The sequence below is a fragment of the Haliotis rufescens genome, unplaced genomic scaffold, assembly GCF_023055435.1.
Source record: "Haliotis rufescens isolate VD_foot unplaced genomic scaffold, xgHalRufe1.0.p SCAF_16, whole genome shotgun sequence".
In the NCBI taxonomy this organism is placed as follows: Eukaryota; Metazoa; Mollusca; class Gastropoda; order Lepetellida; family Haliotidae; genus Haliotis; species Haliotis rufescens.
The window spans coordinates 256,600-277,621 of NW_025963846.1; the positions used below are offsets into that span (position 1 = coordinate 256,600).

The 21,022-nt window shown below is 39.9% G+C and overlaps 1 protein-coding gene across 1 annotated transcript in view; it reads left to right on the forward strand.

Moving 5' to 3' along the window:
• The first annotated feature begins 262 nt into the window (after positions 1 to 262).
• LOC124146134 (inositol-pentakisphosphate 2-kinase-like) overlaps positions 263 to 21,022 on the forward strand; it is a 159,136-nt gene continuing 138,376 nt past the window's right edge. The window contains exons 1-6 of the mRNA XM_048396767.1: positions 263 to 397; positions 1,415 to 1,492; positions 5,065 to 5,163; positions 10,071 to 10,137; positions 10,280 to 10,425; positions 11,301 to 11,393. Of these exons, the coding sequence (XP_048252724.1) occupies positions 317 to 397; positions 1,415 to 1,492; positions 5,065 to 5,163; positions 10,071 to 10,137; positions 10,280 to 10,425; positions 11,301 to 11,393 (564 nt within the window). The 5' untranslated portion in view covers positions 263 to 316. The remainder of the gene's footprint in view (positions 398 to 1,414; positions 1,493 to 5,064; positions 5,164 to 10,070; positions 10,138 to 10,279; positions 10,426 to 11,300; positions 11,394 to 21,022) is intronic.

A 21,022-nucleotide genomic window follows, 5' to 3' on the forward strand; every position in this document is an offset into this window, starting at 1 on the left:
GTCTTCATAAAAAGGATAGTTCAAGCATGATAACATGGCTGAAAAAATTGCATTAGATAATAGTAATAAAATGATATCTGAAAGTTTCTTACACTCGTGGAATTCCATAGTTTTTGGAACACCAGATGAATAATTTGTCCCTTTAAAAACTCATATGTTTACACGCTTATATCATGCCAGCTTTGATGCTAATGATAAAATTCACATGCGTAATTGTACATGTTCAGTCTGTGCACGGGCAAACTGGAAGTGACAGCTTATATCGGCCAGACTAGTGGAACTCTTCAATTGTGGAGACCCAAAAGAGAAATCCAAGATGGCGCGCTCCATGCACGAAAATGCCGAATGGAAATATAGGGGTGAAGGAAACTGCAGCCTTGTTGTCGCAGATCCAGAGGTAAACTAAAATTTGCTAATCGATTATATTCTTTTGGTTTTGAGCTTTGCCATGAAGATCTAACGGGCTGTCACTTGTGACTCTTCGTCGGTGCAACCGTGTATTGCACACTGGCATTTCGAAATCTGTCATCATGTTATGAATCATCATAAATACACCAAAGATTCAGGTCTGAAGATGCAAAAAGAACAAATGATTAACCTATTGTTTCCTTGTATTTGTTTGTTGAGAATCTGATTAAAGTGTCTTTTTGTTAAGATATTGAATGAGTTTGACGTGTAATCTGTTTCAAGAACCAATGTCCATTTAGACACTAAATCAGTGTTTTCTGAGGAGGAAAAAAACCGTTAATCATGTGTGATGAAAACTATGATTTGAGTTTCATGCTAAACGTCCTTGGTCAATGATTCTAAATCTGCCCTATTAAAAAAAAGATTCTGTTTGTAACAACTGTCTAATTGCAGTTAAGTGTCAGATGGGTTTACGTCGAATCAGACCCATGAAGATCCGGGGTAGAATAGGACTTCAGCAACCCATGCTTGTCGTAAGGGGCGACAAACGGAATCTGGTGGTCAGGCTCGCTGACTTGGTTGATGCATGTGATCGATCTCAATTACGTGGATCGATGCTCATGATGTCAATCACTGGATTGTCGGGTCCAGTCTTTATTATTTTACTGACCGCTGTCATAAAGCTGGAATATTGCTGGGTGCGGCGTTAAACAACAAACAAACAAACAAAACCTCAAATCAATGTTAATTTGTTTTGTAAACAGCATTAAAATTCTCTGAATTATCAGTTCTTCTCAGAAGTGTTACGACACTCTTTTACTATAAAGTTAACCTGAATCAATTACCTGCAGAATGGGATAATAAAATCATGGGATTTGGAAACTTTACATATATGGGAAATAAGAAACCTAGTTAATATTGCAATTGTTTTCTCTGTTAATGACAATGTGTATAGTCGATATTAATGACAATGTATGTTTGATTGAATATTCATATACATTTTCAGACCCACCAGGTGTACCGTTTGGTGAAAACCTATTTCACACAAGCCATGGAGACTCTGTACCCACTGGACTCCTCTGAGGTATTTACTCTTAGTCTTAATCATTAATACCCTAGATTCTCCACAACAGCATATGAATATAAGCTGATACATACAGTGAGGCATGTGTGGTTATTCTGTCTGGTGCCTAATCTGTATGCTGTGTGGAAGGGAATTAGCATGCATTTCAGGTCTGGTTCTCAGCTGCTGTTCTCTTGTTCTAGTCCAGTGATTTGATTGGCTGCAGTTTGCCATGCAGAGTAACAGCCTGATCCGGTGTTTCTGAAAAGTTGATCTGGGAATACGCTACTGTTGTTTTGATGAACTTTATACATGTTTAACATTTGTTGTGAGATAATGAGCAGTGATAAACTGAGATAAGTGGTGAAATGTTTCAGAAATTAACAGAGGCACATATCACAAATGCATTTACTTACAGGTCCTGACTGCATGAGAATGATTCATAATCTGTCATAGTTAATTGCAGTTTGCTGCTATTAAAGCACTAGCTACGAGAAGGTTAACTGACACAATGAGTGGTAAGGCAAGTAGTCCTTCTGGAACTGATTGGGCCTCGGTTCAGCAGTACCCTCAGGGATTTATCAAGTCTGCAGCATATGTCAGTAAATATTCGGGTGGCCCAGTCGTCTAAGGTGCCGCGATTCCCTTAAGCACGCCATAAACCTATGATTGTGGGTTCGAATTCCTGTTCGCCCCGATTATGTTTCTAGGCTGCACCATACCCGTGCTCGTGGGTTTCACCGAAGTGGTAAATCACTTCGGGCTTTCCTCCCACATTAAGCTGACACGCCGTGATATAACTGCAATAATGTTAAAAGCGGTGTTAAACCCAACTCACTCAGTAAATATTCCCAAATTCATTATTGTTTAATACTGCATCACAAAATCTTGCATGTATTCCTGGAGAGATCATCATCCGTGGTCCAGTGACAGAGTGATCCCTGGCCGCATCATACCAAAAGACCTTTGAAAGATAGTACTTGTTGTTACTGTGCCTGGCACTCGGCATGAAGGGGCTAAAAGGAGGATAGGTCGGCTCAGAGTCCATATACTTTGCCTGACTGGGGTTTTCTTGTTAAATTGTGGCATGGTATCTCAGTGGGCTAGTACTAAAAAATCAGCATTAGTCTGGAGTAGTACACTCAGCCCTACACACACGCACACGCGCACGCGCAATAAATTGTTTTTCAGCAACACATGCTTGTCGAAAGGGGCAACCAACGGGATTGAGTGGTGAGACTCACTGACTTGGTTGATGCATGTCATTGTATCCAAATTGCGTAGATTTTATGCTTATGATGTCAATCACTGGATTATTTGGTCCATTTTAGATTATTTACAAACTACCGTCATATAGATGCATTATTATTAAGTCTGGCTTGAAACGACAAACAATCACAAAAAACTTGGGTCAGTGGCAGGCTTAAACAGCCAAGAAACACGAATTGTTCTACCTATTCTAACCCGGAGTCCAAGCTAAGTTCTGGGTTGCATTCTCCCAATAGAGGTACATGTATCTGTTAAACAGAGTTATGATGACCAATTGGCCATGAGTTCATGATATAGCCTAGATGTTACTGACTACAGCATACCGTATTCTACATAATAAGCGCCCAGGGCACTCTCAAAATTAGAAATAGGGGGCTCTTATTAGAATATTATCGTGATGAAAAAAATAGAGTTGAAAGATCGTTAATTTCATGGTTTATGCTGACAGCCTGAAATGTTTATATACGACAGATATATTTTTCCCGAATTTAATTGCCCATTATTAAGGGTGCATATAACACACAAGTGCGTATTATACACGAATAAATTTAAGTCTTGTGTACATTGATCAATCGGAAGGGTTGCTAATTGGGATTGTTCATGTGCCAATATATCAGCAAATATTACCGTGGGCGCTTATTACGTTGAATACGGTATGTTCATTCATGCAATTAGTGCCTCATAGTATCTCAATCGGTTTGAAAGTCTGGGTTATATTGGCCACAAGCAACCTATGCTTGTTTTGCGAGGCAAGGCGTCATAATCAAACCTGAATCATTTGGCCTGGCTTGATTGTCATCATACCTTGATGGTATGGATTGTTGCTCATAATATCAATCCCAGGTTTTTCTGGTCCAGACTTGATTATTCACAGGCCACCTTCATAGTCATTTGGGACCGCCTCCGTGGTCTAGTGGTAGAGCGTCCGCCCTGAGAGCGGAAGGTCCGGGGTCCGATCCTCAGCCGCGTCATACCAAAAGACGTTAAAAGATGGTACTTGTTGTTACCCTGTCTGGCGCTCGGCATTAAGGGGATAAATCAAGGACTGCCCAGTTCGGAGTCAGTATACTGTGTCTGAGTGGGGTATTCATGTTAAACTGCGACATGGTATCTCAGTGTGCTAGCACTATAAATTGGCATCAGTCCGGACTAGTACAAGCAGCCACATACACTCACACACACGTGCATGCTTGTCGCTATATAAGTGCAATAATCTTGGACGCGACGTTAAACCCCATTTCACCTCACCTCACCTCATAGTGATTTGGCTTCCATATTGCTGAGTGGTGCTAAACAGAGACAACAATCACTGTACCTAAACACAATGACAGCTTTGCCTTGTGTTGTTCTGCTATTTGTGACCTCAGTCTAATTTTGCATTCAGACAAATAATTAATTCTGTTTAATGATCTCTGGCTGTCTTTTTAAATCATATTTTGGGGAAATTTCTTCCATTTTTATTTCCCCGGTTTTAATAACGGGTATATATCTATCAGCATGTCTCTCCGTCAGCCGTCCGTTTTCTATTTCCTGAGCAGAACTGCAAAACCGTGAACTATTTCTTTTGGGAACTTTCTATACAGATCAGTCTAGTTGGGAAAATGGTGCCTTTTGATGATTTGGGTTTTTTATTATTTTTGTCATATTTTGTGATGATGAAAACAAGTTGTTTTACGTTTCTGGAGCAGAAGTCGAAAACCATTAAATATTTCTGTTGAAACTTGGGATTTGGGATTTTTCTTCTTTCCCCCCCCCCCCCCCCTTTTTTTCATGACAAGTTGGACTTATACAGAAAATGAGGGTACCGGTAGTACTCGTTTCCGGGACAGAACCCCCAAACCGTTGAATATATCTGGATGAGACTTACTATACAGATCAGTCTAGTGGTGAACTGGTGCCTTTTGATGATTTTGGAAATTGAAAAATACTTTACAACATTATTTTTTTCTTCAATGAACTGAAGGTATCCAATAGCAATGAACCAAAACTAGGGTGTAAGTAGCCAAACTCCATTGCCACGTTGCAGGGGGGGGGGGGGGATATGTCATCTGATGGCTCTTGTTACATCCCATGGTTACCAATCCTGATTTAATTGAAAGATAGTAATGAATGAGTGTGTATATGGTTTTACGCCGCTTTTAGCAATATTCCAGCAATATCACTGCGGGGGACACCAGAAATGGGCTTCACACATTGTACCCATGTCGGGAATCGAACCTGGGTCTTTGGCGTGACGAGCGAACGCTTTAACCACTAGGCTACCCAACCGCCCCAGTAATGAATGAAACACAGCTATTTAATTTGTTGATGTGTTTGTGTTTCAGCCTTGCTGTGATCACATTGTGATCGAGATGAGGAAGATCGTTGACTACGTTACCAACGTAATGCAGCCACTGTTGTCGCCGAAGTTCGTCACACCGCCGGTGAGTGGCAGCAGCTAGATGGGAGACAAACCTCCACTGATTCTAGTTGACTTACACAAATTTCTATCAGAAAGGATGTTGCAGATGTTGTTTGACTGCATGTCTTAGAGAAATTATCTGTAATGATACAAGGGATGGGAAACAATGCTGTTTTGTTACCAGGGATGTGTTTTGCAATATATTCCGATACATACAGGTATCAGTCTTGTGTTACATGTACTTGTTGTTTCCCTGCCTGGCCCTCATCATTAAGGGGGATAAAAAAGGACTGGTCGGCACGAAATCTGCATACAGTCAAGTCCCGTTTATCCGACATGGTTGGTTGCATATGATTATGTCGGATAAACGAGTATGTCGGATAATAGAAATTAAGTAGTATCAACGTTCGTGATCGAAAATTGGACAACTACACGATAGGTAACGATACAAACATGTGATAAAAAAACAAAATATTGATATTGTTATGTTACATTGTTAGCAGAATATGTTTTCTAATCATAAAACCTCTAAAGCTTAACATAAAACAACTGTTACGGACTGTATGACTTATTCAAAATACTTTAAAAAGCATAGTCTGGATTGGAAGTCGCAAGTTTGAAACTGGTTCCGCAAAGCTAAGAAAGCTGCTTTCTGAGGGGCTAACGTTGACTGTTAGTCATTTCATTGGTCGGTCATAGTTTGCGAAGGGTTGTTCTGACATGACCTGCAATAGCGAGAACTTGTATCAGATTTAAATGAAATTGAGGTAATCTAGGCATGTGATTAATCCTGTTTTCTTTATTTAAACCATTATTTGTTTACTGTTAGGCAAGTTTAATATGCAGCTGCCAGCCGATTCGTCTCGCATCAAAACACAGGCTGTGAACTCGTGGGCAGATGACCACGGAGTAGGCTGATCACTGTGTCGGATTAACAAGACTGATTAATGAGTGATTTCGGTAATATGTTGCAAATTAGGTGTGTCAGAGTGGGAGTGCGAGACTGTTGGATTAACGGGTCTAAATAGCACTGATTTAATCGGTTCCCATCATTAGTGATGGATAAAACCGATTGTCGGATTAACAAAACTTGACTGTACTGTGTCTGAGTGGGGTATTCATGTTAAACTGCAGCATGGTATCTCAGTAAGCTAGCACTATAAAATCGGCATTAGTCCAGACTAGTACAAGCAGCCACACCCACACGTGCATGCACATCGCTATGTAAGTGTATTGGGTGTAACATTGATCTCTGTTTCACCTCACCTTGTGATCTGCCACTCTATATTGGGAGCTAGAGTGATTAACAGTGATTGACACTGATTGAACATGGAAATCCTATTTTCTACATAGATTGTCACATTTACATTTTATAGGCTAAAGTGGTGCCAAACCTCCGATTATCCCCTCTTGTTTGCACCGATGTTAAAGTTGACATTTTGTGGTCATGGTTACAGGGGAGATAACAATTCAAGAGAAAAATTACTTCTGTGTTTCCACTGTTTTGTCGATCAATTTGAAAGAGAAACATCATTTGTGAATGAATTTCTGTATGGATTTTAATTTTAATGATAAAAAGAGAAAAATTACTTCTGTGTTTCCACTGTTTTGTCGATCAATTTGAAAGAGAAACATCATTTGTGAATGAATTTCTGTATGGATTTTAATTTAAATGATACAAATAAGAACGAAACTTATGTTTTTTTTTACCAAATATACTGCAACAGAGGTTTTTTTTAAAAACCCATTGAAATACATATCATTGCACTAGAATGGTAATACTATGCAGTCCTGATCGTTACCCCAGTACTTTATTCATAGAATGACAGAGTCTCAGATTCATGTGAATACATATCTACTTCGTGATCCATTCATTACTTGCTGGGCCTGGTATCAGAAATATGGTGTCAGTAGGACTCATGCTATGCTGAAATGTAGGGTCAATGATAGAGACCCTGGAATTGTGAAGCAGTGTGAATGTGGGCCGAAGTTTAGTCCTCATAACAGCATCACTGAACAATGGAACAATCAGTAACTCCAATCCTTGTAGTGATAGATCTGAACTCTCTTGTGCTGTTTGGTCAATAACACCTGTCCGGTGATGTTGACCAGGCTGTCATTAGATGACAGGTACATATTGAATGTTATAGATGCTGTGTTAAGTTACTATACAAGGGACAGTGTTATCGATGCAGAGGCGACTATCGGTATCAGGGGGTCAGGCTCGATGACTTGCTTGATGCATGTCATCAATCCCAATTGTGTGGATCGATGCTCATGATGTCAATCACTGGATTGTCTGGTCCAGTCTTGATTATTTACAGGCCGCCATCATATACCTGGAATATTGCTGAGTGCGGCGTTAAACAAGATACAACCAAAAAACAAAATCACATTGTCAACTGTAATATTGCTGAGTGCAGCCTTAAACAACAAACAAACAAGCAAATGTTACTGATGCATTAAACCAAATTGAAAAACATGGCATCAATATACAATTATGCCGCTTTTAGCAATATTACAGTAATATCACGACAGGGGACTCAAAAAATGGCCTTCACACATTGTACCCTGGTATTCAGCTTGACTGGTGAATGCTTTGATCACTAGGCTACGCCAACGGGTGGCCCAGTCGTCTCAGGCGCTGTGCAGAGTTTCGTCCCTTGGGCACACCAGAAACCTATGATTGTGGGTTCGAATCCCGGTTCGCCCTGATTATGTTTCTAGGTTTGTCAGCACCATACCCGTGCTCGTGGGTTTCACCGAAGTGGAAAACGTCTGAGACCTGCATCACTTCGGGCTTTCCTCCCACATTAAGCTGACATGCCGTGATATAACTGGAATACTGTTAAAAGCGGTGTTAAACTCAACTCACTCACTCACTAAAAGAGGTGCAAAGTCCTACCCATCTATTCATCAACATTGTGCTGCCCCCTAGTGGCCTGTCTATGGGAATAGGCCCCCAGTGCTAAAATGACAGTGGATTTTATGACAATAAACAAATTGCAAAATGAATCCATGGCATTTGATTAGCAATATTATTTCTCCCGTGGTTTGAAAAATGGGTAAAAAGCTATCAGCACGCCGTCAGTTCCCCAGTTCGGAAGCAGAACTCCTAAACCGTTGAAAAGTCCTTGATGAAACTTGCTATACACATCAGTCTATTGATGAACTGGTGCCTTTTAATGATTGGGCATGTTTATATTTTTGTTTTGTTTTCGTGGCGACAAGTTTATGAGGGTAGTGCTCATTTCTGGACCAGAACACCAAAACCGTTGACTTTTTCTGGATGATACTTGATATTCAGATCAGTCTAGTGGTGAACTGGTGCCTATGGATGATTTAGGAATATTGGAAAATACTGAACAGCATTATCTTTATTCTTCATTAACTGAAGGCAATGGCAATGAACCAAAAGTGTGGTATAAGTAGCCAAACTCCATTTCTGAATTGCATCAGACCGTGGGGATATGTCATCTCCTGATGACTCGATCTTATTTCTGTTTATGTTTCCATAAACATTAAAAAGGAGTAGGCCACGCCCACTTTCAGACTACTGTTTTCTGATTGGCTGAAAATAGCATGAATTCACTGACTGATGTAAATGTATTGTCTTCAATTTTTTGTCTGTTTTTGATGAGACAAGCTGTCTGAAGTTATCATTATTGACTAATTTATTAATAAGAATTGATTTCAACATTCTTTTGCATTTGGGGAGGTACAGATGTTTGTACACTGTGCAAAATTTTTCCATAAACCAGAAAAAGGTGTAGGCCATGCCCACTTGCAGACTACTGTTTTCTGATTGGCTGATAATGGAATTAGCAGGGGATAAGTTGCATTATTTCGCTGACTGATGTCTCTAATTTTGTATTGTCTATACAATCTTTTGTTTGTTTATGATTAGATATGCTGTCTGTAAACATGGTGAAGTTGTTATTGTTGACTAATTTTTTCTAAGAATTGATTTCAGCATATTTTTTACGTTTATGGACGTATAAATGTGAAAAACGGTTTGCACTCTGCGCAATTCTGATTTACACAGAGTATAAACTATGTACACCTCCATAAATGAAAAACTTATTGAAGTCAATTCTTAATTGTATCCAAGCGGCAGGGATCTATGTCTGTGCTGTTGACTGGCTTCATCTGGTTCAGACTGTTTATTGCAATATTAGATGCAGTATGGCTAGCAGCAGGGTAACACATTGAGTGAAATACAAGTCACCTCCACCAAGCCATCACATTAGTTATGATTATATTAACGTGAAATTAGAATGTATTTTGGTCTATTTGGGACATGTGCTGCCGAACATCAAAGTGAATATTATGGTATTCTTAAATTCTTTAAATTTAAAGAGAACTCGAAACTTTGTTATCATGATCATGATAAATTCTTTAATGTACAGAAATGCATCTCACTATTTTCAAACTTACATTAAAGAGTAAGTGAGTACTGTTTTACGCCGCTTTTAGCAATGTTCCAGCAATATCATGGCGGGGGCACCAGAAATGGGCCTTACATTAAAGAAAGAATTGCATATTGACATATCCTAATTTGGTAACTTTAATAAGCTGAACCTAGCTTAACTTGCTTGCATGCTTAAAAGAGGATACACTTTATCGTAAGATGGGACTAACAGGTTCGGGTGGTCAGGCTCGCTGACTTGGTTGATGCATGTCATCGATCCCAATTGCATAGATCGATGCTCATGATATCGATGACAGGATTGTCTAGTCCAGTCTTGATTATTTACAGACCGCCATCATATAGCTGAAATATTACTGAGTTCGGCGTTAAACAACAAACGAACAACATCACATTGTCAATTGTAAGCATAATCAAGACGGAGTACTGAGCATTGTTTATTGGTGTCGGTCATATGCTTACAGTTTATGGAGCTAATATGAAGTTTTTATGTTTTTCAGGTTGTTGCGGAAATCTCAGAAGGCTTTGCTGAGGAGGCAGAGAAGAGAAATCAAAATATGAGACCTGGTAGGAAGAGGATTAAGATTAACTTAAAACTTAAAATGATAATGAACTTTATTTATTGTACAACATGAAGTTTCTTCTTCAGTCGTGTTTCAAGTTGATGATTTTGCTGACTCAACAAGGAAGAATTTTCACTTTTTTCCAGCTAGTCGAAGAAAGAAGTCGGTTGACCTTGTTGATGCCAGGTCAAGGTCAGCCCTGGTTATGCCAGACTTCTGTTTTGTGTCCAAAAGAGACAGCATTCCTGTAGAACTAGAGGAGACACAGCCTACTATAAGCATAGAGATCAAGGTACATGTTAACAAGAGTTATAGTCTACCATTTATAGTGTAGAAACTAAGGTTAAATAAGAGTCATAATTTACCGTTAGTATATACCGTATTCGACGTAATAAGCGCCCAGGGCGCTCTCAAAATAAGAAATAGGGGGCTCTTATTAGAATATTATCTTGGTGAAAAAATAGAGTTAAAAGATCGTAAATTTCGTGGTTTATGCTGACAGCATGATATGTTTATTTCATGGTATGAAACTCCCAAAAATTTCGGCCAGACCACAGGACTGGCTAGCTGAAATACCTGCCAGCCCTGACCAAAACCTGCCTGCCCACTATAAGCATATGTTTCTCAGGATAATTTAATTAAAACTTTAAATTGAATTCATTGAACATAAAGTAATGCAAGAAAAGAAATAGCAAACACTTTTTAGGTCAGATTTGTATTTAATATCCTAGAATACATCATGTAAATAATGCTTATCATCGGGAAATATTTAGAATATTTTCACATATGAAATATAACCCGACTGTCAGGCAGGGGGATTTGAAAATCTGGCAGCCCGAGTTGAAATTTAAGGGTGCATATTACACACAAGTGCGTATTATTCACGAATAAATAAGTCTTGTGCTAAGGTGTGCTAATTGGGATTGTTCACTAGCCATTATATTAGCAAATATCGATGTGGGGGGTTATTACATCGTAAACGGTAACAGTAAATGAAGAATGAGACTCGGTTTCATATGCAGTGGATAACTCATTTAGACTGTACCACAATGTTATCATGACATTATAAGATAGTAGATATGTTAATGTAGCTGAGTTATTTTCTTGTGTTAATTTGTGAAGAAGGAGAAAATTATTTTTTCGTTAATGTGCCCTTGAAAATTTCAGCCCAAGAAGGCTTTCATCCCTAGTCCTGTGGCTATTGACCGAACCTCCATCAAGCACCAAGTCTGCAAGTTCTGCATGCACCAGCGCTTGAAGGTAGGCAGGGGAACTATTGCTGCATCTCACCATACATCTCACCATACATCTCACCATACACCTCTATGTTTGTTTGTTTGTTGTTTAACGCCGGACTCAGCAATATTCCAGCTGTATGACGGCGGTCTGTAAATAATCAAGTATGGACAAGACAATCCAGTGATTGACATCATGAGCATCGGTCCACGCAATCGGGATATGATGACATGCATCAACCAAGTCAGCGAGCCTGTTAGTCGCCTCTTACGACAGCAAGCATGGGTTGCTGAAGACCTTTTCTACCCGGGATCATCATGGGTCCCACTACACCACTAACATTTCACCACACTGACATGTCATTTCATCCCTACACCTCACCATACATCTCACCGTGTTTCTCACCATACACCTCACTGCTCTCTCCTAGATCTCAAAGACCTGAGAAAAAGAAACCATTCTTGCCGTAAAAGGCGACTTTGCTTGTCATAAGTTGCGACTAACTACATCTCAAAATACATCACCACATACACACTTCACCATGTATCTCACCATGTAAAGAAATCTATGTATGTTGCATGGGTAGAGTTTTTTTAATTGGGCCCACCATTAGAAACCCAAGGAGCCCTTGAATAGATGCTCAAGAGACTCCTGAATTGGGGCCCCTGTATAGAGGCCCTTATCTTGAGGCCAAAACAGCCTTTGTGTAGAGGCTCTTTTTGTAGAGACCCAAGAGGCCTCTGACTAGAGGCCTTTATGTAGGGATTTAAGAGGCCCTAGAATTGAAGTGGAGCCTTGAGGGCCTCTGAGTAGATGCCTCAGAGTTGAGGTCCCTTAATAGAGGCTATGAGGCTCTTGAGTAGAGGTCCTGGAGTTGATGCCACTGGGTAGAGGCTCATGAGGCTCTTGAGGAGAGGTCCTTGAGTTGATGCCACTGGGTAGAGGCTCATGAGGCTCTTGAGTAGAGGTCCTGGAGTTGATGCCACTGGGAAGAGGCTCATGAGGCTCTTGAGTAGAGGTCCTGGAGTTGATGCCACTGGGTAGAGGCTCATGAGGCTCTTGAGGAGAGGTCCTTGAGTTGATGCCACTGGGTAGAGGCTCATGAGGCTCTTGAGTAAAGGTCCTTGAGTTGATGCCACTGGGTAGAGGCTCATGAGGCTCTTGAGTAAAGGTCCTGGAGTTGATGCCACTGGGTAGAGGCTCATGAGGCTCTTGAGTAAAGGTCCTTGAGTTGATGCCACTGGGTAGAGGCTCATGAGGCTCTTGAGTAAAGGTCCTGGAGTTGATGCCACTGGGTAGAGGCTCATGAGGCTCTTGAGTAGAGGTCCTTGACTAGAGGTTGCTGGCTAGAGGCCCAGGAGGCCCGTGAATGGATGCCTCAGATGTCCTTAAGTAGTGACTCATTAGTTGAGGTCAAAGAGACTTTTGAGTTGAGGCCGTGGAGGCCAATTGACAGCGAAAAAGGCCATTGAGCGAATGCCATTGAGGCCCTTTTGTGGTGGCCAAAAGGCCCCTGAGATGGGGCCCTTGAGCAGTGTTAAACGGACTGGTGTTTTGGGGTATGTTGGAGGGTTGAGATACATATTAAGGCAGAATAACAAGTCAAGAAATATGAGGGCTGGTCAAAAAGTTCTATGCCTGACTAACTTTCAACTAAGGGCCATAACAAAGTGAACTAGTCAATGAAGTACATTGTTTGAGCAGTTCATTGCAAGTGTATTTGGTCTGTTTAGGCCATTTGTATATTAGTACCGAACAAGTACCGAATAGTTCTCAAGGTTTTGACTTTTGAGAAAAGTACTCCCCAAGAAAGTCATGACCACGTGTTACAAGTATATGGGGATAAAGGACCTAGCTATTCCACTGTTAAACATTGGGCAGCTATGTTTAAGGCCGGGAGAACAAGTCTTGATGATCACCCTAGGTCTGGACGTCCCCCAACTTCTATCAATGAAGATTCAATCAAGGAGATAAAAAAACCTATACTGTCAGATAGACGTATTACCATTGCTGAACTTGAGGAAGACACATGGATCCATTGAACCTATTATTCATGAACATGGTCAGATGAATAACATATCTGCTCATTGGGTGCCAAAGTTTCTGAATTTTCATCTTAAGGAAAAAAGAACTTCCATTGGCAGAGAAAGTTTTGAGCTAATTGAGAAGGATTTCATCAAATTCAAAAACTTCCTCGCCCTCCATACTCGCCATACCTGGCACCAAGTGATTTCCACCTGTTTCCGAAACTGAAAGCGCACCTTCATGGAAAGCGCTTTGATGACAATGATGATCTCAAAGCTGCCGTAAATGGGTTTTCAGGGTGGCTTTGGAAAATTTCTTCCTGACCAATTGAAAAGTTTCACTATCGATATGAGAAGTGGATTGAAAAATCGGGGAATTTATGTTGAAAAATAAGATTCAAAACACTTTCACGATTGTTGTTTTTTGTTTGTTAGGCTTAGAACATTTTGACCAGCCCTCGTATTATGCCAGTACAATATGTCACTACCGGTACTCACAGTGATGGGGTGATGGTCCCCTAGCTCCACACAAACTGTGTTGTGGATGTCAGGCTTTGTGTTCCTTTGTGATAAAAACGGTAAATATAATTGGAAAGAACATGAAGAAAGTGGCATGATTTTTAGCATATTCCTGAAACTTAAATAACATTTTGGTACTGACCATCTCATCTAGCATGACACAATCTGGGATTACATAGAACTGTACTCAATATACCTCCTATGATTTGACCTGTGAAGACTTTATACAACAATCTCATTAGTGCTTTGAGGATATCCATCAAGGTCTTGTGACATTTGTCGCGATCAAGTTCTCCCAGTCGCGTGTACTCAATGGTCGTTATATATATGTCTTCGACCTTCACAGCACAGACCCTAATGACCACCCAATCATAATTACTCCAGATCGTGACTATTGGAAATCTATTCCGGTTGACATTATGCATGTTTAAATCTGTATTGCATATTCGGCCTGGCTATTTGTCTGTCACAGCCTTGACTGGCCAGGCCAATTATTGCCAACACTGTCAGTGGAAATAGCTGTTGTATCATGTGCAGGGTATTGGTCACCATGGTGATGATAATTGCGATGGTCAGCAGATTGCTTGCATCACATGTGATGGCTAGGGGGAATAATGGCGATGTGGGATTAGGGATGTGAAAGGGAAACCACACTCCAAGATTAAAAGTATTGAAATATGGATGTGCTTTTTCTTCGCGTATTCAAAATTTGCTTATTATGGACTATAATTTTAACTGGTTTGAGGTGTGTTCGGCGCTATTCTGAATTTCTTGCTGCGCTATGCACAGCAACCCCTGTCGGGTGTATCGAAGAATGAGAAGCCATATATCATTACAAAGGTACACGATAAAGAGCTACAGTCAAACTGACATGTGTTCTGTTGTTGATTAATGCATACATGACTTGAAAGGGTGAAGCTATCGGTCAACATTGTACAATAAAAAACTACATAGTATCCCTACAGAAAATTCAGGTAAATGAACAGGTGGTAACAAACTTGATTAATAAATATGTGAAATTCAGATACATTTTCACTAAACATGATGATTTACCCTTAAATGGTATTTTCTGTTCTGCTGTGCATTGTTTTGCATATACAGAAATATAGATTATCGTGTGTATTTTCTCGTAAACAAAGCCGGAAATTGCAATCAGCTGCCAATCTTATCCTGATTCATTTAAAATACACAATAAAACTAACTTCAAAGTATTTTATGCAATTGTAGGATGAATAGTAAAATGTTATCTTATCAGATATAAAATATTCCAACATGGAGTTATATTTGTTGCAGCATTTACTATATATATGTAAAGTAATAACAACCATAAGCACTCTGGAACAACTGATTGCTATTGCCGGATATAGTTTACATATAGAACAGTGTGATGAGTCACTGCTGAGGCAACCCCCAGCGTTCTTGTTTCAGCAAATGAATGGAAATAAAATGCAAATGTCGTAATTACAAGAAACAAAAGTTATATTTATAATATCAGGCAGTTACCTCGTTCGAAGAATGTATCTCATACACCTGAAGGTGTTTTCCATCTGCTTTAGTAAACCTACATATATAAACACTTACTTTTGACAAATCCATTGTGCGAAATAACAGCGATTAATCAATCAACTTATTAACGGTTAATCCTTTGATCGATGTTTTTTAGCAACTATACTGATTATTCCTCTCTTGCTGCCTTGCCACGTGCATATTACATAACATGTAGTACATTCACCTCATCAGAGGATTTATGACCCAAGCCTAGATTAAATAATTACCCCAGACACAATGCGAACCACTGAGTGCTTTATTACCTTGATACCCTCATAGGCAGCCGGGGGCACGGGTGGCCCAGTCGTCTAAGGCGCCATGATTCGCTGTGCAGAGTCGCGTCCCTTGGGCACACAAGAAACCTATGATTGTGGTTCGAATCCTGGTTCTCCCTGATTATGTTTCTAGGTTTGTCAGCACCATACCCGTGCTCGTGGGTTTCACCGAAGTGGTAAACGTCTGAGACCTGCATCACTTCGGGCTTTCCTCCCACATTAAGCTTACACGCCGCGATATAACTTGAATACTGTTAAAAGCGGCGTTAAACCCAACTCTCTCACTCACTAACTCATAGGCAGCGGTGGACGTTGTTGAGATATTCTGCAGTCTTTGTCAGGTAATCTGAGTAGTTCTACCACTAATTATACCTGTAACAAAGTCATTAACTGAGCATCAAGTCAATGACGACAAATACACAGGTGCATAGTTATACCATGGGACATGGCTGACAAGAGGGGAGCAGTCATTGTTGTATTACATGCAATTTGCCCCAAAATAAGGGTTGTGGGTGTTGAGTATATGAACTGAATTTCATTGTTACAAAAATAATACTAACACATATTTTCTGTATATCCTACTGGTGTTAAGTAGAACTTAAGAACTGCTAGTGTTTAGTAGAACTTTAGAACTACTAGTGTTTAGTAGAACTTTAGAACTACTAGTGTTTAGTAGAACTTAAGAACTGCTAGTGTTTAGTAGAACTTTAGAACTACTAGTGTTTAGTAGAACTTTAGAACTACTAGTGTTTAGTAGAACTTTAGAACTACTAGTGTTTAGTAGAACTTTAGAACTACTAGTGTTTAATAGAGCTTTAGAACTACTAGTGTTAAGTAGAACTTAAGAACTACTAGTGTTTATTAGAGCTTTAGAACTACTAGTGTTTAGTAGAACTTTAGAACTACTAGTGTTTAGTAGAACTTTAGAACTACTAGTGTTTAGTAGAACTTTAGAACTACTAGTGTTTAGTAGAACTTTAGAACTACTAGTGTTTAGTAGAACTGCAGACAGGCAGTCAAGCACAGCAAGATTGTTGACTGTGTGTCAGCATGTGTAAGACAAGGTAAGATTCCCCAACTGTTCCGACATTTGCTGCACATCCTCTCAAATTAGTATCCGCATGTCCAACAGCTGATGTAGAACTAAGCTAAACAAAATTCAAATAACAAGCCAGGCAAGTGTTCCTAGAAAACACCTGTAAATGAAATGAGTATGTTTAACACGAAAATTTGTCAATGGAATGGCTGGTGTGTTGGTATAAGTTTGAGATGTAGCAGGAAGTATCTCCAGGACTGTTGACTCAGGCTTCGTGAGGGGGTGGTGCTTGAACATGCTGGAGTTTCTCGGTGATAGGTCGCTCATGTTTGTCTAGTGTCAGTAAACCTGCGTCTACGTGATAATGTATGTACCTGGTAGATAAGGTGTTTGATGTACTTAACGAGCTAAACTCTGGTGGCTTATCTGAAATGCAATCAACTTGGTTGGCAAATTGGAATGGGGATAATTTAGGAACATTTCGAGTGTGTGTCTGGGTTACAGTGGTAGTTTGAGGGGATTCACTGATGGGTTGTGACGTTTTAGTGTCTTGTGGAAACTATAAGCTCTGGGTGTTGTTGTGAAGAGAGATCTTAGCGCTAAGGTGATCGTAACTCCCATACCTTAACATAGACTTACGACAGTCTTAGTGCAAAGGTGATCGTAACTCCCATACCTTAACATAGACTTACGACAGTCGTAGTGCTGAGGTGATCGTAACTCCCAAACCTTAACATAGACTTACGACAGTCGTAGTGCTAAGGTGATCGTAACTCCCATACCTTAACATAGACTTACGACAGTCGTAGTGCTGAGATGATCGTAACTCCCAAACCTTAACATAGACTTACGACAGTCGTAGTGCTAAGGTGATCGTAACTCCTATACCTTAACATAGACTTACGACAGTCGTAGTGCTGAGGTGATCGTAACTCCTATACCTTAACATAGATTGTAGAGCTAAGGTTGTTTTGTAAAACAGCACCCTGGTCATTATGGTAGAAGAATAAAGAAACACAATTACTGCGTGTTTGTTTTTATGTTGCAAAAAACTCTGCAGGGATTCTTTTGGTTTATAGCGTGTCTTTGTATCCTGACAGGGTGGATTGTTGTTCACAATATCAATCACTTGATTGTCTGGTTCAGACTAGTTTATTATTTTTGGTTATTTTATTATGGAGTGCAGTGTTAAACAACAAACAAAACAACAGAAACAAAAAGAACCCTTACTCTTTGGGAACCCTCTTCTAACTTTCAACATGCACAGTAATCACTGCTATATTTTGCACTGTCCATGATATCTATCGGACCAAATGGTACATATGGGCTGTCATGCCAAGCAACTTCAAGTCTGTACTCTATATTTATTTCCCTCAGCAAATGAGAAAGATGAAAAATACAAGCACTGAACCTTATCAATGTTTAATTGATAGAATAAACCATCTGGACACTGAAAACAATGATCTTTTTAGGTTCTGTTGTTCATTTCATTGTCCTCATGCTGTGTGTCATTTGAGGCTCTTAATGTAAACATTTTGACTTCATCACTTTCAATGAAGAAATAGTTGACCTTGATTTCTGAATTCAGATGCAATTTTTCTTGACAGTCAGGATGTCAATCACTGGCTTGTCTGGTCCAGACTCGATTATTTACAGATTGCATAGAGCATTGAACAACAAACAACACACTGTACTGATCCCTTGCAACAACAACAAAGACACAAAGACCAAGCTTTAAGCTAACAAAGAAAAGATCAATACGTTGCAGTTAACAAGCAGGAAATTAATCAAACCACATCCTGTGATAAGAATGTTCCTCTGCCACATGTTGCCAAATGCCTATTAATACACACACATAAATCATTCACGTCCCCTGACAGCGATGCTATTTTTAGCCTTCCTGAAATAGCCTCCAAGTGGATTTTCCAGTCTAATTATAGATCCAGCACAGTGGTGTCAAATCCTTTGTGACCCTGTGTGAGATATCTTTGATGTGTCCAAGTGCTGTCGCCAGACAGCTGACTGGTATATATATGCTGAATTGAGTGACACTTTCGCATACCGGGTACTTGTCTATTTCATCAGAGACATGTTTATTCATGACTCATAAATCTTTATGGGGAGCTAAGAATGTATAAGTTTGATATGATTAGGCTGATCTCACACAACACCCACCACCCCCCCCCCCCCCCCCCCCCCACCCCCCCCACCCCACCCCACCCCTCTGTTTTATGGATTTAGCCAAGAGGCAGGAGGCAAACTGAAAAGGTTAAAGTTGCTGTCAGGGTTCATTTGGTTTAATTTCCTAAAAATATTTTAAAATGCAAATATATTCATGTTCAAAATAATCCTATTTTGTTCCTATTCATATTATATATGCGTATGTAATTAAATGACGTCAACCATTTTTATACTGTTTAGTGTGTGTGTAAGGATGGCAGCTACAACAGTTGTACAGCTTTCCCCACTTTGTGAAACCGGAGCCATCATCCCGGCTGTGTGGGAAGAATTAAACCATTTACAATAAGTGATATAACTTTCCAGTATGTACCTGCTTTCTGTACATTTCTGGACGTGTGCAAGTCACATATGTTGAATTTTAAATTTGAGCCACATCATGCATAGAGTTAAATCATTGACCTCCATACATACTATTTCCTATCTAGTTTCGTGTATAAGATGTCTGATGTTCTATTTCACCATCCAAGTCATCGTGGTCACACTCTCGATGGAAAATCACCCGACTCGCGCCACTTTGACGTGGATGGTGAAATAGAACATCAGCTACAACAGTTGTAGAGCTCCCCCCACTTTGTGAAGCCGTAGCCATCATCCCGGCTGTGTGGGAAGAATTAAACCATTTACAATAAGTGATATAACTTTCCAGTATGTACCTGCTTTCTGTACATTTCAAATTACATATAAAGTTTGAAGTAATGGTACTAATTATTGGCTTTTGTCCACCATATCCCCCTCAGACAGCACAGGATTTTGAAAGAGTGGGGGTGAACATAATACCCCAGTCCTGTGACTTGGCTGAGGAGGCAGTTAACATGTGAGGTGTCTGATGTGGTTTATAACTCCAAAGATGTTTCTAGGTTTGTCAGCACCATACCCTTGCTCGTGGGTTTCACTGAAGTGGTAAACGTCTGAGACATGCATCATTTCGGGCTTTCCTCCCACCTTAAGCTGACACGCCGCGATATAATTGGAATACTGTTAAAAGCGGCGTTAAACCCAACTCACTCACTCACTATAACTCCAAAGTGCATCCACGTCATGGCGGTATGACTCCCGTGATCTTTTGTTTGTTGTTTAACCCCGCAATCAGCAATATTCCAGCTATATGATGGCGGCCAGTTAATAATCGAGTCTGGACCAGACAATCCAGCGATTGACATCATGAACATGGATCCACGCAATTGGGATCGATGACATGCATCAACCAAGTCAGTGAGCCTGACCATCCGATCCCGTTCGTCGCCTCTTTCAACAAGCACAGTTGCCTTTTGCAGCAAGCATGTGTTGCTGAAGATGTATTCTAACCCGCATCTTCACTGGTCCCGTGATGTATAGAGGTCAATGATTTAATTATCTGCATGATGTGGCTCAATTTTCAAATTTCAACATGCGGGCCAACTGTTCCCGAGATAACTGGTGGTAACCGGCGATAACTTTCACGATCAAGGGATAACATTCATATCACGTTTGCTGAGACCTGAGATAAGCTGGAGATAAATAATGCTCTGTATGAAGATAACCTAGTGTAGCTAAACAAGTGTTCTCTTTTGGAGAAGTAGTTTTTTCTTTCATTGTTTTAGGGTGAATCTGTTTCATCCTGTGAGTGATATAAATTCAGCAAAATATTTAAAAAATAAATAATAATGACATCTGTGACATATGAACAAATGTATGTGTTTATTTTCAAATGGCTGAACAATTAGTATGCTTATGTTTTGAATGGTTGAAATATTAACAATCAATTCCTGATAATAATCACCAGAACAACTCTTGATGTGTGCAAGTCACATATGTTGAATTTTAAATTTGAGCCACATCATGCATAGAGTTAAATCATTGACCTCCATACATACTATTTCCTGTCTAGTTTTGTGTATGAGATGTCTGATGTTCTATTTCACCATCCAAGTCATCGTGGTCACATTCTCGATGGAAAATCACCCGACTCGCGCCACTATGACGTGGATGCAGTTATAGAGTGGAACAGCATGCACAGTGATTGAAAACATG